The following is an 18081-nucleotide window of genomic DNA, read 5'->3' on the forward strand; positions in this document are numbered from 1 at the left end:
AGGTGGTGTGTGTGCATGTGTGTGTGTGTGTGTGTGTGTGTGTGTGTGTGTGTGTGTGTGTGTGTGCGTGCTGTGTGCGTGCTGTGTGTGTGTGTGTGTGTGTGTGTGTGTGTGTGTGTGCGCGCGTGCTGTGTGTGTGTGTGTGTGTGTGTGTGTGTGCGTGCTGTGTGTTTCTGCATGTGTGTGTGTGTGTGCACGCGTGTGTGCTGTGTGTGTGTGTGCTGTGTGTGTCTGCATGTGTGTGTGTGTGTGTGTGTGTGTGTGTGTGTGTGTGTGTGCTGTGTGCATCTGCACGTGTGTGTGTGTGTGTGTGTGTGTGTGTGTGTGTGTGTGTGTGTGTGTGTGTGTGTGTGTGATGAGTAAGAGTCTACCGATTTTCAACATGTGCCCCACCTCTCCTTGTACTCAATTTATTTCCGGTTTATTTCCGGATTGACTGTTTCCTGCTCATTTCTACACCAATTAACAGACCAATTTGTGTTGACAGAATGCTACATATGATGAGCATGTCACTAGACGTATATCTAATCAACCCCAAACTGGATCTAAAACTGGATCTAATAATTAATCACAATTCCCCATGTTCATCCGTTTTCCCTGTTACATCATCATTGCTGTCCATCTCTGAGGCCTCTGGCGTGTCCGACTGTCCATCTCCTGTTCCTGGAAGAGCCAATGTCTCTTCATCCTTTTCAGTGTCTGTTGAATCTGTTGAGTCTGTTGAGTCTGTTGGCTCTGTCTGTGTGTCTCCTCCATCTTCTTTCATAGGTTTCTCTTCACTTTGTTGATCGGATGTCGGTGCTTCACTGTCTGTTGCATTAATGGGGGTGAAACCATCGCTGACTGTCTGATTGGCTGTGGTTTGATTGGATTGGGTTGCGTTTGATGCTTTTGGTTTGAGTGGCTTTGCCCATTTGGCTTTGCTGATGAGATACATGATTTCTCTGTCAAGTTTGGCTTGTTTCTCTTTGAGCATCGTTGTGGTGAGGATGGGGTCGTCTTTTGGGGATGTAGCGTTCTGCTTTGTTTCCATCTCGAAGAGCCATTTCTGAGGAATGAGATAGATGTGATTGGAGAAGCAAATGGGTAAGTGATGGATTGACTACCGCATGCACACACGCGTGCACACACACGCACATGCACGCACACACACACACACACACGCAGATGGCCAGACACACAGATGGTGAGATACATGGCATATGTATGGACAAACAGATAGACTGACAGAGAGACACAGATGAACAAACTGACACACAGAGACAGGTAGGTAGATCAAGGACAGACGGACAGATGTATTAAGGCAGACAGGGAGATCAATGATGGACAGACAGATAGAGCAAGGATGGACAAACACAGTGACAGACAGAAACAAATAGATCAAGGACGGACAGACATAGTGACAGACAGACAAGGAGATACAGTACCAAGGACAGGCACACAGTCAGACAGACAGATACATCAAGGACGGACAGTGACAGACATGTACGGAAGACAGACAGTAGCAAGATACACACACCTTTAATTAAACCAGCCAACATCTAACCTTATGAAACACACACACACACACACACACACACACACACACACACACACACACACACACACACACACACACACACACACACACACACACACACACACACACACACACACACACACACACACACACACACACACACACACACACACACACACACACACACACACACACACACACACACACACACACACACACACACACACACACACACACACACACACACACACACACACACACACACACACACACACACACACACACACACACACACACACACACACACACCACATCACCATCTAACTAACCATCCACACTTACATTCGTGTCTCGAGTCACATTCGCCAATGTCTGTATCTCCACCTCGGTGTAAATCTGCTCGTCTTCGCTAATATTCCGTACACGAGTCAGAAACACCTCCGACAAATTCGTCGTGTGCTTCAACAGTGCAATACCCGCAGGCCTCGCCGCCATCTCTTTCACACGATAGAAAATATCTTTTGACAATTTCTTTAGTTCCGCCAGTTTTGACTCGTACACTTTCGTTGTGGCTCCGTCTCCTTCGTCGTACAGCCAGTCGGATGCTGCAGCAAGTGCTTGACTGACTTTGTCGCGTTCGGATTCCGTTGTGACTGTGATGACAGCGTCGGCGTTGATGGCGTCTTGTGTCTCGAATATGTGAGACTCGAGGTTGTTCTTTGCTTGTTCGAGTTGTTTCTTCTCTTCGTCGCGCTGATCAAGGTCGGCTAATCTGGGTAGACATACAGAAGGTGGTGATACTTTAATGTGAGTGTTGACAGTGTGTGTATACTGATGTGTGGAGGGTTGATTGATGCTGTGCATGAGACAGGTTGACAGGCAGACTAACAGACAGATTGACAGACAGACAGACAGGTTGACAAACAGACTAACAGACAGATTGACATACAGACTAACAGACAAACAGACAGATAGGTTGACAGACCAACAAACAGACAGACAGGTTGACAAACAAACAGACAGACAAGTTGACAGACAAACTAATAGACAGGTGACAGACTAACAGACAGACAGATTGACAAACAGACAAACTGACAAACAAATGCTTGACTGTAACACAACCACACAGATAAAAGGCAAACACATCAACAAATGCTTAATCTAATTTTTAATATTAAATGTATTAACTAAGTAATTAATCTAATTTTATTATTAATTACTATCATCAACTAGCATATCATTTAATATAAAATTTTAAGTACATTTATATTGAAATAGCAATAACAATTAATTTTTTTTTATAATTTATTTTATTTATGTGTCGTTATGCTCCTCCATGATGGGCAAGTGGGGTCTTGCCCCATCTGGGCACCCACCAACCCAGCAGGTGAGCCCTGCAGGGTACATGTTTCTGTGTAGTACACACGGCGATCAATGACTAGCCAATTCGATATAGATTGCAGGCATTACGGTGACCGCGGACTCGTGAACAGCATGCCTAGTGGATATCAATGACCACCAGGAAAGCACTGAATGCCATCATCAACGGAACAATTGCCAGACCACAGAAACTTCTTAACGACTGAAATGAGTCATAGTCTTATGGATAAAGCTAGAGAAGCACGAGAAAGAAAGACAGACAAGTTTCATAATTTATTGTCGTCACTGGGGTTTGAACCCCCAAACCATGGAGTGGTAGCCATTGTCACTAACCACTAAGCCATTTAATTACTGTTACTAGAATAATTAAACTTACTAATTTAATTAAATAAATTTATATATGCATGTGTGTGTGAGTGTGTGTGTGTGTGTGTGTGTGTGTGTGTGTGTGTGTGTGTGTGTGTGTGTGTGTGTATGTATGTATGTATGTATGTATGTATACGAGAACACAATGATCTGGAATGGCACACAAAAACATCAAACATTTATCTCCCACTTTTTGCTCCAGTCTGACATGTGCGTCTCCGTGGGCAACGGTAGATCTAGCATCACTGTCATTATCTCGATACTTTCCTGTACTATCGTCGGTTTCGGAGCCGATTTCTTTGCCTGGTCCGTTTTCGTTGCATTGACTGTGTTGTTGCCTGTTGTTGTGCTTTTCGCCGTGTCGTTTGATGATTCGGTGTCGTTCGCTTTGTCTGTTGTTGGTGATTCGTCTGTCAATTTTTCTTCTGGTTTGGATTTGTTGTCATCCGCTGAAACAGGCTGAAACAGACAGCAAGTTATAGTGCGTCTGTGTTGCTTTGGAATTTGTAAATTATAGTGAAATGATGCTTATGTAGTAGTGGTAGAGTTTATTGTCTGTCTGTCTGTCTGTCAATGGTAGTATATTTTCAAACATGAACTGTCTGTCTGTCTGTCTGTCTGTGTCTCTGTCTGTCTGTTTGTGTCTCTGTCTGTCTGTCTGTCTGTCTTTTTCATATATTGTCATAAATGAATGTTATTACACCAAAACTATTTAAAATGTTCCAGAGACCCAATAGGGTCAATACACCTCGCAAACTAATGTAAGTAGAACAAATGTCAAGGAAGACGCACCAAGGAGAGTGACTTGACCATATTTGGTTAACTTCCTGTTCTCTCTGTTTGCAGCAGCTGCTCCCTCCTTCTCAGAAGCTTGGGACAATGTGTCTGTTGCACAAGGATGAGCCAAGGCTACATCAAGTTCTACATTGGTGCCTGAGCCACATCAAAGACAGCAATGTCTGGGCGATTATTGCTGTTAGTGTACCAATCTCAAGGTTTGCGTTTGTGATAGATCTGCAGATGACTCAAACAATCAGACCATTCGGACACAATGGAGTCATGGGACGACATAGGACCACCACCTTTCTTACAGGTGAGTAAGTGATACCCTGTGTCATCCAGGTTAGCACCACATTGACATTTCTCGATGCAGCTCACAGCCTGTCTGTCTGGCAGTCTGTCTGTCTGTCTGTCTGTGTCTCTGTCTGTCTGTCTCTCCTCATATATTTCAAACATGAACACTACTACAGGCTAATGAAGAGAAGGTGAGTTTAAGCAGGCTCTATGCGGCCACTACAACTATACTGCTATCTATACCTAATGTATGTAAAATTGTGTGACAAAGTCATCTACAGTGTTACAACTATTAAAGGTAAGAATAGAAATTTTTTTGCTATTGTCTTTGCATTGCACCGCTGTAGTGTTATTGAAAACCGCTTTCGCCAAAAGCACATAAACTCATTGCAGTTATTGTTGCCAGCATCATCACATGATCGGCGAGATAGTTCCTGTAGATACTTTGTGGCTTCTTCACCCCTGTCTCTCTGTCTGTCTGTCTCTTACAGTGTCGATGTCAACCTGCTAGTCTGTCTATTGCTAAAGATCCATATTTTCCACTCAATTTCACACATCATTACAACCTTCCTTCTCATCTAATTCCCACCCATACACCAACCATACATTGACTCTAGACAATCACATCAATTTCATAATTACTCAGTCTTACCTCTTTCTCAGCTTCCTTGTCACCCGTCTTGTCACTGTCTGTTGCCTCCTCTTCTGTATCTTGAACACCTTCACTTTTCGATGTCTCTTCACTCTCTGCCTGCTCATTGGCTGTCTCGTCTGATTCGTCTTGTGGAAACTCGGCTTCTTCGCTTGTCGACTCAGACTCAATGTCTTCATCTGATGCTTGAGAGTCTGATGCCTCGCTTGCTGTTTCTTTCTCTTTGGATTGTTTCTCTTGTTTTTCGTCTGTCGTTTCTTCATCACTGGGAGTTTTTGTGTCTGCCTGGTTGGCATCAGAATCGTCAGATTTTTCAGTTTCAGATTCTTCTTCACTATCCATTTCCTACATAAGCAAAGATCTCCATATGTATGAGGTTGTGTGTGTGTGTGTGTGTGTGTGTGTGTGTGTGTGTGTGTGTGTGTGTGTGTGTGTGTGTGTAGCATGTCTGTCTGTCTGTGTCTGTCTGTCAGTCTGTCTGTCTGTTTGTCTTTCTGTTTGTATGTATGCATGTATGTATATATGTATGTATCATATGTATGTATGTCCGTCTGTCTGTCTGTCATCTGCCCATGAAATTCCTACTTCTGCTGGTTCTGTTGATGCTTCTTCAGTTGGTGCCTCAGTCGTTGATTCGTCTGATGATCCAAACAAATTTGAGATCGTACTGCTCAGTTCTACACACACACAAAAAAAAAAATTCCACAATAAACACATCAACACCAGTCTCACTTTCAAAAGCCGATTTTTCTTCTGGAGGTTTCTCCTCCTCTGGGGGCCTTTCAAACACGGCCTCCACCTTATCCAAATGCAACAATCCACCTCCATCCATACGAAAGTGAGCCTTAATTCCTTTCGCTTCATCTTTTGTATCTGTGTGTTTTGTGAATGCTTGCTCAACTCCAGAAAGCGAGACTCGACTCAAATTGAGTGCTCCAATTGCTCTAATATAATAAACAAATTTGTTGTTAATGTAATGGACAAATTGCATGCACAGAGACAAGCAACAAGAAACTACAAAGTGACAGACATGAGGCAGAGAAACACAAACAGACAGAGAGACAGACAGACAGATGGACAAACAAACAGACAGACATATGGACAAACAAACAGACAGACAAACAGACAACAGATGGAGAGACAGATAGACAGAAAGAGATGGACAAATAAACAGCCAGATGAACAGACAGACAGACAAACAAACAGACAGACAGATGGACAAACAAACAGACAGACATACAGACAACAAACAGATAGAGAGACAGATAGACAGAAAGAGATGGACAAATAAACAGAAAGATGAACAGACAGACAGACATACGAACAAACACACAGACAGACATCTGAACAAACACACAGACAGACATACAGACAAACAAACAGACAGACAGATGGACAAACAAACAGACAGACAAATGAACAAACAAACAGACAGATGGACAAACAAACAGACAGACAGATGGACAAACAAACAGACAGACAGATGGACAAACAAACAGACAGACAAATGAACAAACAAACAGACAGATGGACAAACAAACAGACAGACAGATGGACAAACAAACAGACAGACAGATAAACCATACACACAAATACACATACAGCAATCTGTTGCAACAAAACATCAAACTGCAACCACAAGCTGCGACAGATTTGCATCACAAACAAACAATCTAAAGTCATTACGTACGTTCTGGACTCTTCTGGTAGGAAAGAGACGTCACCGTAGTCAACGTTGAAGAAGAAGTCTCTCTTGTGTCTGTTAAACGTCATCACCTTTTTCTGAGGAAAAGGATTGGTGTGACCAAAGAGTGTGCGTGTCACGCGTCTCATGGATGAACCTCCATCTTCTTCAACTCGCTCTCGCTCAAAGGAAACCTGAAATGTAAAACAAGTCAAGTAATTAGATGCACTAACAGAAACAAACAGACAGATAGACAGACAAATAGACAGACAACAAACAGACAGACAGATAGACAGACAAATAGACAGACAAATAGACAGACAAATGACAGACAGACAGACAAATAGACAGACAAACAGACAGACAAATAGACAGACAGACAGACAGACAACAAACAGACAGACAGAGAGCCAGACAAACAGACAGGCAAACAACAAACAGACAAACAAATAGACAGACAAACAGACAGATAGACAGACAAACAGACAAACAACAAACAGACAAACAACAAACAGACAGACAAACAAATAGACAGACAAACAGACAAACGGACAACCATCTAAATGTACACACACACACACACACACACACACACACACACACACACACACACACTTGAATAGGAAACAGGTTAGCATCTTTGATGACGAATTTCTTTACTCTAAATGCTTTGCTGAGAAAGGCAGACACATAAACAGCACCTAACAAACCACAAAACATACACAACAGCTGCTCGTATGTGCCACAATCATGTCGTACCCATTGCGGCTGCTTCGTCTGCGTTGATACTCTTGCCAAGCTCCGGCCTAAACAAGAACGTGACATGGTTGAGGAAATAGAGATTTGGATATTGATTGTGTGCTTCAAGTGGGTGTTGGTAGTTGATTTTATTTCTGAGTCCACTCATCCATTTGTCTGTTATTTTGTCTGTCTGTCTGTCTGTCTGTTGTGTGTCCGTCTGTCTGTCTGTCTGCCTGCCTATCCATCTGTCTGTCTGTGTGTCTGTCTGTGTGTGTGTGTGTGTGTGTGTGTGTGTGTGTGTCTGTCTGTCTGTGTGTCTGTCTGTCTGTCTGTCTGTGTGTTTGTCTGTCTGTCTGTCCGTCTGTCTGTCTGTCTGTCTGAGTTTGCTTCATATTTCTCCCCTATACAGCACGGCATTGCGACACCTGGAGGAGCTGAGCTGCTTACACACCATATTCAGATCTTATTGGAGCAAAATCCTGATTGGTCAATCCTTAAAACAGATGTCAGGAATGCCTTCAATTCTGTTTCAAGGGAACGACTTCTTCAGCAAATTGCTAAAGACTTTCCTGATATCTATCCTCATGTCAAGCAGTTGTACGGAGAATCAAGCAAGCTGATATACGTCACTGACAAGGGAGTTGAGTTATTAACATCAAGTGAAGGAGTTCATCAAGGAGACCCTTTGGGACCTGCTCTTTTCTCAGCTACTATCCATCCTATTTTATGTGAGGTGATCAAGAGACATGAGGGTGTTACTATGCTGGCATATCTAGATGACATCTATGTGGTAGGTCCAGTCAATAGTCTTCGAAATATTTTGGATGATTTGAAGTCTTCCCTGTCTACGTTGCATTTGGAAATTTTAGACAGAAAGTGTGAGTTGTTTTGTCCCTCTGGTAATGTCTGTAATTTTCCAACTCCAGTTACCTCTGATGGCACTATTATACTAGGCACACCAGTAGGAAAACCTGAATTTGTTCGTTCTCAATGTGCTGACATTGCCAAGGGTGGGAAGGAACTTTGCCGTGAATTGGCCCTGCTGAATAATCGGCAAATCTCCATGCTGATTCTACGACACTGTCATGTGCCTAGATTGAACTACTTGGCAAGGCAAGTATTTCCTCGTGATCTAGAACTGGCAGCAGTCATCCATGACAAAATGACTAGATCTTCATTTGTGGACATCATTGGTTTCAATCATTTGAATGATACAGCCTGGAAACAAGCGACTCTAAAGCTCAAGAATGGAGGCTTTGGTTTAACACAGATTGGACAAATTTCTCATGCTGCTTTTGTGTCTTCTTGGTGTCAATCAATGAAAGAATTGCCATCTCGTTTCTTATGTATGACTGACTTGGTTGATTATCTTACTTCTTCTAAAGAAAAGTCGGGGTCGATTGGCTCAGAAGTAATTTCTAGCTTTTCCGACTTGCCACCATTGTCCAAGTCAGCTGACAATGATGAAGATTTTCAAACACTTGATGACATCATCGCTTATCCTAAGAAACTGCAGCACCGTCTTTGTACTGAGATAAACGAAATTAATGTGTCTGAACTCATTGCTCAGGCTCCTTCTGATAAAGATGCGGCAAGGCTGCGGTCATTGCAAGGTCGTGGAGCCGGAGATTGGTTAGATGCCATTCCTACTTCTGATAGGCACGCACTTAAAACAAACGACTTTTCTATAGCGTCCTATTTGAGGTTGGGATTGGCTTTACCGTTTACCAAGTGGGTGAAAGTGTGTGACTGTGGACAACAACTGGATCAACAAGGATACCACCTACTAACATGTAAATATGGAGGAGGTCCTGTCTGGACCCACAATACTATCTTGAAGGGTTGGAGTGAATGTTTGAGTGATTTGCACATTCCCCATCAAACCGAACCCCGGCATCGTTTTGTTAGTAGCGAAAACCGTCCTGATATGACACTCTTTGATTCTGAAACAGGACAGAATCTTGACGTGGATGTTTCATTAGCACACCCATGGAGTAAGGATGCTCTCAACCACGCACACAGAGAAGAAGGGTATGCTGCAAAAGTAAGAGAGGAGAAGAAACTAAAGAAATACTCAGGAGAGGTCCTGCATGGTGGTTTATCATCCAAGTGTGTTCCACTAGTCTTTGAACATTTTGGTTTGTGGGGCTCGCACGCACACAAGTTTTTGTCTCATATATCTAGGCAAAGCTACAATACCACTCATGCACATCCTTTTAACAGCGCTCAACGTTTTAAGGCATTCTGGAGAAAGCAATTTTCCATCATTCTTCAGAGATGCAACGCCAGAGTGATTTCGAGGAAGCTGTCGAGATTTTCATGCAGTACAAACGACAGTGACATAATGTTTGACTGCAATGTTGTAGGCCAAGTCCATTAATGTGTTATAATTTGCTTAGTTATGAAGGACTGGTAGATATTTGAAAGTTTCCTGTACATACGTAGAGTTTTGATGATAATAAATGAATCTGTCTGTTTGTCTGTCTGTCTGTCCTTCTGATCGCTTACTTCTTGACGGCTTCCAATAATTTTTCTTGAAGTTTTGGCATGCGGGATCCACCTCCCATCACAATGACTTGGTTGATTTCACCAAGTATCATCTGTGATGACGCTAATGCGCGATCTACTGGCCCCTTCACACGCTCGAAGAGATCGGAACACAACGACTCGAATTCGTCTCGTGTGACTTTCGCTTTGAAGTCAATGTCATCAATTAGACCTTCAATCTGTAAGATATAAGTAATAAATGTGATGTTAATATAAACAAATTTAAATTGTTAAAATTTTGTTGTGAGTAGAAATTTGAACAAAGAATGGACAGACACAATACAGACAAACAGACTGACAAACAAATAGACTGACAAACATACAAACATACAGAGAAATAAATATCAACAAATGGACAAACATACAGACAAACAAATACTAACAAATGGACAAACACAGACAGACATACTGACAAACACAAACATACGGACAAACAAATATACTGACAAACAAATAGACATATAAATGTATGCTGACAGAGAGAAACAACTGATGACGATCTCACCTGAGACAAATGGTCTACATTAGCACTGAGGACTTTCTTTAATCGCTTGGCCTCCTTTAACAGTTTTGCCATCGCACGAGGCGACTTGGTAACATCGGATTTGGCTTTGCCTTGCTCCTAATGAAACAAATTTGCAGTCAAATGAAGGAAGTGTAGATGTGTGTGTGTGTGTGTGTGTGTGTGTGTGTGTGTGTGTGTGTGTGTGTGTGTGTGTGTGTGTGTGTGTGACCTTGAATAGTTTTGCAAGATGATCTCGCAATCTCAAGTCAAACTCCAGCCCTCCAAAAAATTGATCATAACTATACAAAACACAACATTACTCGACTTTACATTCACCCACCTGCATTTCTGTCATTCATCCTTTCTGTCAGTCTGCCTGTATGCCTGTCTGTCTGTCTGTCTTGTCTGTCTGTCTGTCCGTCTTGTCTGTCTGTCTGTCTGTCTGTCTGTCTATCCATCCGTATGTCTGTCTGTCTGTCTACCCATCTGTCTGTCTCTCTGTCTGTCTGTCTGACTGTCCATCTGTCTACGTCTGTCTGTCTGTGTTGTCCCGGATGTTGGTAGTGTTGTCTTCTACTTTGTATTGTGCGAAAAGACGGTCGTCAGAGGGCCAAGAACACAGGAATTTCAAGTCGACGTGTGTGGCTTCGGCTGCTACCGTCCCAAGAAACATTGTTGCCCGTCGAACCCCTTTTTTTGTCATTCGTGTCCACGTGTCTTCAATGTCATCTCCTTTGTCGGAGATCTGTCTTCAGGTTCCTTCTTGTAGATTATGTCAAGGTCTGCTGTCGGTCAAGGTTGTGCACGCATCTTTTCCCGCTTTCTGAGCTTGGCGTCCGTCTTCATCTCACAACTGGATGGTCTCCTGTCGTCATTTCTTTGTACCATCATCTTCTTGTGGCTTCAGTTGGCGTCTGCTGTCAGTCAAGGTTGTGTACGCACCTTTCTCTGCTCTCTGAGCTCGGCGTCCACCTTTGTCTCAGTTACATTGTCATTTGCCTATTTTTATCAACTCATTTTCTCATATCAACATTTGCTCTAGATGGTTTAGTATTTGATTGTGACATTCAAGGCCAAGTCCATTAGTTAATCTATGACTTTGTTGTTTGCAAGGACTAATTTGCTTTTACAAATTCCTAGCCTATGTACTAGTAAGTCTGTATGAGAATAAAGTATCTGTCTGTCAGTCTGTCTGTCTGTCTGTCCATTCTTGCTTACCCAATTCCTCTTATTGTCAATTGTGGAACAGTTTCTGCAATACCGTGCTCCTTCACTTTCGTCAATTGATACGCTACAAGTAAACAAAAAAACAAATTTCAAACACAAACAAACACACAAACTGACCAATCTACTAACAAACAGACAAACCAAACCACATGGACATTACACAGTCAACTTACAAACTACGGTTGCAACAGCACTTGATGCTCCGACATCATAAAACATCACGTTTACAGCTGATGTGTTGAACTCAGCCCTCCTAAACACTCCATAATTCAGAGCCACTAAAATATGTTTAACAGTTGGACGAAGTAATGGAAAGAGATCATTGTGATGTGACTGTACCAGCTGTATTGTCGTTGAGAAGTTGGAGAACTTTGAGACCAGCAAGAGTTGCAGCACTAGAAAGTAAAGTCAATATGGACAAACAAACAAACACTCGGACAAGCAAAGAGGTATGCAAGTATTGTGAGATGCATCCCTCCAATATAATAGTCTAATATATTGTGTGATGCATCCCTCCAATACAATAGTCTAGTGTATTGTGAGATGCATCCCTCCAATACAATAGTCTAATGTATTGTGTGATGCATCCCTCCAATACAATAGTCCCGGATATAGGACGGTTGGTTTGAATTTTTGGTGTTGTTTTCTGGTTCCTTTTTTTTGAATTCTTTTGAGTTTGTTGGCCAGCTAGGGAGAGTGGACGTGAGTCCACTGCTCCCTAAGTTTCTGCTGTCAACGCGTTGGCTTTTTCCGTGAATTTTGAAATGCGCCGGAAACGCTGCCCTCGTTGCCATCGTCTATTTCATTCATTAGGACGTCATTCTCGTTTCTGTTCTGTTTCTGATGGAGGCACATCGTCTGGATTTCCTACTGAGCCTGATCTGCATCTGGAATCAGATTCTACCTCACCACGTGCACGCAACACTTCGCCACGCGAACGCAACATTTCGCCAGGTGCACGCAACGTCGTTCCAGCTGAACTTGCTCTACCTGAAACGCTTTCGTCTTCCCTTGACGACTGTACTTCACAACGTTCACAAGTGCGTTCTTCTATTTCTCCTTTGATCTCTGCAGTTTCTGTCCGGAAGTCTTCCGTTTGGTATGATGACTCTGTTCACACCTTTGTCGCCACGGCGACCACCAGGGATGCCGCTGATAAGTCGACACCTGCTGACACAACCCCGCCTCTTCTGCACAGTGGTTCTGTTGGTGTTGCTACGAAGCTCTCTGATGGTCATAATGTCCAGTCTAATCGTTTTCTCCCTCGCCTACGTCTACCTAAGGCGTCTGATGATGTCTCCTGGCGCGAAGTTGATAATTGGATTAAAGTAAACGTCGTTCCTCTTGTCTTACAAACTCCCGATGTCAATTCCAAGTTTGCTCTTCTTCATGGCAATCTTTTCTCGTTTCTTAAGCGGCGTTTCGGCTGTCAATCCACGTCCTCACGTAAACGTAAACGCGCTAACAAGCTAAAGTCACAGTCTACCGTTGACGATCTACGTTGCGCTAAGAATGATCTGCGAAAGAAGTTCAGACAAGCCAAACGTGATGGCGTGTCACCAGATGTCATTCTTCATCTAGCCCGTCAATTTCATCAACTAGTGCGTCGACACAGCAAGCTGAAGTTTTCCCAAAACAAGCAACGTGTTAAGAATTCTGCTGTATCCGCCAACAAACGTTTCACGAAAAACTTTTGGAGATTTGCTAAAGATCTCTTCTCTGATGATGATGTTTCTTCTGAGGATGTCAGTCCAAACTTTTCTGTTCAAGTTGCCGACCAGTTCTTTCAGAACACTTACTCAAAGGGATCCTCTGGACCTTCCTGTCCTTCTGATGTTCCTACTCTAAAGAGCCCCAAAACCCAGTTTGACATCAGACCAATTTCTGCTAATGAAGTTGCCCGTAAGATCAAACATTCACGAAACAGCTCAACTCCAAGTCCTCTCGATGGTATCTCTTACCTAGTGTTGAAGAAATGTCCATCACTCCTCCCAGCATTGGTGGATTTATACAATTGTTGCTGGTTATCCTGTTCTGTGCCATCTTTGTGGAAAACTGGTGTCATTCGACTGATTCCCAAGTCTGGTGCTGCAGCTGATCCCACTACTCCTTCAAACTTTAGGCCAATTGCTTTGACCCCTTGTATTGGAAAGATATACACTTCAATCCTGAAAGACAGATGGTGCGACTTCCTGCTGAGTAATGGTTTTCTGGATACATCAGTTCAAAAAGCCTTTTTGCCTGATGTGTGTGGAACAGATGAACATCATTTTAACTTGTGGTCTCTCATGGAAGATGCTAGAAGGAATCGTCGCTGTCTGTCTGTTTGCTGGTTGGACTTTGCAAATGCGTACGGATCCGTGCCTCACTGGTTGGTTCGAGAAAGCTTTGTTCTTCATCATGCGCCACTCCACTTACAGAAAGTGGTTATGAATCTCTATTCATCACTTCAGCTGCTGGTATCTACATCAGAATGGTCCACCCCTTCTATTCCATGTCACAAAGGGGTATTCCAAGGCGACCCTTTCTCGGTGATAGTTTTCAATACAGTGATCAATACTCTAGTTCTTCAATTACAACAGTCTGCCCCATCGATTGGTTACAAGTTACAAAACACAGAGCATATTGTTAACACTCTTCTCTTTGCTGACGACTTAACTCTTCTCGCCAGAAATTCCAAGAACCTACAAACCCTCTGCGACATCGTGTCCAAGTGGTGTTGTTGGTCACAACTGTCCATCAAGCCTTCAAAATGTTCATCGCTCAGTTTATCGTTCAAGCCGTCTTACCATGCCCGTGACCCTGCCGTTTCTGTTTCTGGTTCTTCAATTCCATTTCTTGGTGAGGACACCTTCAAGTTTTTGGGAATGCCAGTAAATGGGAAGTTGAGCACTGTGTCTTTCAAGGAATCACTAAAGGCTAAAGTTCGTCAACTAATGGAAAAAGTTGATTCTTGTCTGCTTAGCTGTTGCCGAAAACTCAAACTTTACAGTCAAGGAGTGTTTCCTAGGCTCGCTTGGTCACTGTCTTTAGTACCACTGGCTCCCAGTTGGGTTAGAACAGACGTGGACAGCATAGTGACTTACTTCTTGAAGAAATGGACGAAACTACCCAGATCCGCATGCACTGTTCGTTTATATTTGGAAAAGTCCAAAGGTGGTCTTGGCCTTCCTTGTCTTTCGCACTGCTCCTCAAAATTTCAGGCATCTAAATCTGCTCGTTTTTTGACCTCATCTGATAACACAATCCGGTACCTGGCAACAAAAGCTGCTGTGAATGGGTTTCACCCTGAGAGATTTTCTTCAGTTAGAGAAGGACTTGTTTCTTTATCAGACTCACCTGGACTGTCAGGCTCGTCGCTTGGTGAAAAGACCAAAAACAGACTTGACAAGAACTTTCAGCAGCATCTTCTGGAGACACTGCAGAGCCGCAAAGTGCAAGGAGCGACAAGCCGGATTGACAATTCTGCGCCAGATTTATGGTCAAAAGTTGTTTACAGTTTAACATCAGAACATTTCTCTTTCATTCTAAATGCTGTCTCGGAGTCATTACCAACGAATGCCAATCTTCTGCTGTGGAAGAAGAGAACAAATGATGGATGTCCACTCTGCCATAAACGACAGACTCTTCTACACGTTCTAAATAATTGTTCTGTTCTCCTTAAGAGAGGCTGTTATAATACCCGGCACGACGCTGTTCTCAAGATAATCTACGACACCATCTCTCAGAATACGTCCACCAGTAATTACAACGTTTTCGCTGATCTTGCCTGCAGCACTGTTCCATTTCCAACAGACATCGTTGTGACCGCCAAAAGACCTGACGTCATTCTATGGAACGACGTGGTACAGAGAATTTACCTAGTAGAACTTACTGTCTGTCATGAGTCCAACTTCGATGCAGCTGACGAAAGAAAAACTGCAAGATATTACGACCTAGTGCAGTCTCTGTCAGAAAAGAGATATCTCGTAAAGCAATTTAACCTTCTCGTTGGATCGAGAGGTTTTATTCATAATGCCAATTTGAATTCTTTGTGCACGGAACTACGTATACCAGCTAGGACAAAGGAGAACATGTGTCTTCAGATTATCAAGACTGTCATGGAAGAGTCATTTAAAATCTGGATCAAGAGGAACAGTTCATAGCCTTGTTACTGTGTTTAATTAATGGTTAACTTAGTCTTCTCTTTTACTTTAGTCTTGCTGTGCTAGCCAACTTCGTTGTAGCTAGTCTAGAGCTCTTAGCTGCTGTCCCATATGTCGCCACGGGATTGTTAACCGTGTTGGACAGGGGTTGCTAGCTGCTCCCCATTTGTTTATTTATTTCAATAAATGGGTTTGACCGTGTATTGTGAGATGCATCCCTCCAATACAACAGTCTAGTGTATTGTGAGATGCAGCCCTCCAATACAACAGTCTAGTGTATTGTGAGATGCAGCCCTCCAATACAATAGTCTAGTGTATTGTGAGATGCAGCCCTCCAATACAATAGTCTAGTGTATTAAGAGATGCATCCCACCTACACAACAGTATAGCAAGATGCAGCACAGAATACACACAATTTCTTACTCAACTACTGCTCTTCTTTCTGCTTGATTAAAAAAGGCTGGCACAGTGATAACAGTATCTTTAATTGTCTGGTTGGCATATGCTTCAGTAAAAGTCTGACAGTTCTTAAATATCATTGCTAGTAGCTCTTCAGGAGAATAAGTTTCACTACAGCAAACAGAGAGTGGTTAGTTACACAGTTTGAGCACACACACACACACACACACACACACACACACACACACACACACACACACACACACACACACACACACACACACACACACACACGCACACACACGCACACACATGCACACACACACACACACACACACACACACACACACACATACACACACACACACACACACACACACACACACACACACACACACACACACACACACACACACACACACACACACACACACACACACACTGCTTACTCAACATTACTCAAAAGTTACCTGCCATGTTGAAACAAAACAGTACCTCGAACAACGTCCTCTACAAGATCGTAATATGGAAATCTAAGCAAGAAGCAGCCACATCAGTAGCTAAAATGTGTGTGTGTGTGTGTGTGTGTGTGTGTGTGTGTGTGTGTGTGTGCACGTGCACATGTGTGTTGCTCTGTAGATGCACCACAACCATGCAGTCTTCGTTACATACCTCTTCCTGTACAGCTCTACTTGTGGGCTTTTAAATGGTTTTCCAATCACATTCTGAAGATAAGTGTATGCATTCTTGGGAAACCGAATACCCTACAATCAGCAAATAAAACAAGTGTAACTAGACATAACAAAACATACATACAGACAAACAGACAAACAGACAGACAGACGGATGAATAGATGACAGACAGACACATAAACAGACAGACACAGATGGACAGACACACACACACACAAACTGAGACAGACAGACAGGCAGACAGACAGACAAACAGACAGACAGACACAGATAGACAGACAGACAGACAGGTATATGGACAGACAGGTAGACAGACATACAGACAGACAAACAAATAAATCAAAGAGCATCTAAATCTCTTACAGTGGCAGCAGCTGCATCTCCAAACAGCCTCTCGTCATCCTTCAACAACACAATTGTGGGCGTTTTCCGTTTCGACTCTCTGTAACAAGTCAACAATTGAAAATCAACAAATAAACTTGAAAAACATATCCAAACTGATTTAGAACGATTTCCATCGGTACCCCCGGCTAAAACAAAAAATAACGTCAAAAAGTCAAATTTCAAAATTCAAAATTTTTATCTTTGTACAAACCTTGACAATTGCTACCTTTAGCCACTCACTTCCAAAGTCAATCGACATTACTGCTATGCTATCTAAAAATTTAAACAAAATTTAAGCATAAAACACCTCGGAGTCCTACACGCTAATCGCAACATGATATAATAATAATAATAATAATAATAATAATAATAACTACGCTCGGCAATAATAATAATAATAATAATAATATATTTTGTTTCATACCACTACAGGTACAGTGCAATAGGCCAGACAAGATACATACACTAACAAGATATCTGGACTCCGAGGCGACACAGCACGTGTGGCAGCAGATTGCGCGTCAAATCTCATTTTACACGCTCGAGCAGACTTGTACACTACGTCTCACTCAACTGACCTGCTAATTGACAATTTATCCACAAGGTTGTTACAACACAGAGCAGCCATGCCGCTCGTTTGCTCTCTTTCGCCGCCAATTTCATAGATCAAAGTCTCCGCAAGCTCGATCGGCACTTCCAATGAAAAAACGTTTCTCGAATGAAGAGAAACTGCCACGTGTAGCTAACAGTACCCGAAGTCGGAAA

The 18081-nt window shown here is 42.7% G+C and overlaps 1 protein-coding gene across 1 annotated transcript; it reads right to left on the reverse strand.

The window, feature by feature from the left end:
- Positions 1 to 376: 376 nt before the first annotated feature.
- Positions 377 to 18079, reverse strand: LOC134176822 (hypoxia up-regulated protein 1-like). The gene is made up of 22 exons (XM_062643486.1): positions 17895 to 18079; positions 17528 to 17589; positions 17431 to 17462; positions 17296 to 17374; positions 16912 to 17003; positions 16710 to 16772; positions 16264 to 16410; positions 12035 to 12090; positions 11869 to 11973; positions 11687 to 11759; positions 10698 to 10767; positions 10469 to 10585; positions 9925 to 10142; positions 7435 to 7481; positions 7291 to 7376; positions 6682 to 6869; positions 5724 to 5935; positions 5577 to 5668; positions 4992 to 5336; positions 3456 to 3724; positions 1862 to 2291; positions 377 to 1048 (listed from the first exon to the last, which is right to left on the reverse strand). Exons 1-22 carry the CDS (start codon positions 17977 to 17979, stop codon positions 569 to 571), a joined length of 3348 nt encoding a protein of 1115 aa, XP_062499470.1. The 5' UTR covers positions 17980 to 18079; the 3' UTR covers positions 377 to 568.
- Between the last annotated feature and the right edge of the window lie 2 nt (positions 18080 to 18081).

The sequence above is a fragment of the Corticium candelabrum genome, chromosome 3, assembly GCF_963422355.1.
Source record: "Corticium candelabrum chromosome 3, ooCorCand1.1, whole genome shotgun sequence".
Classification (NCBI taxonomy): Eukaryota; Metazoa; Porifera; class Homoscleromorpha; order Homosclerophorida; family Plakinidae; genus Corticium; species Corticium candelabrum.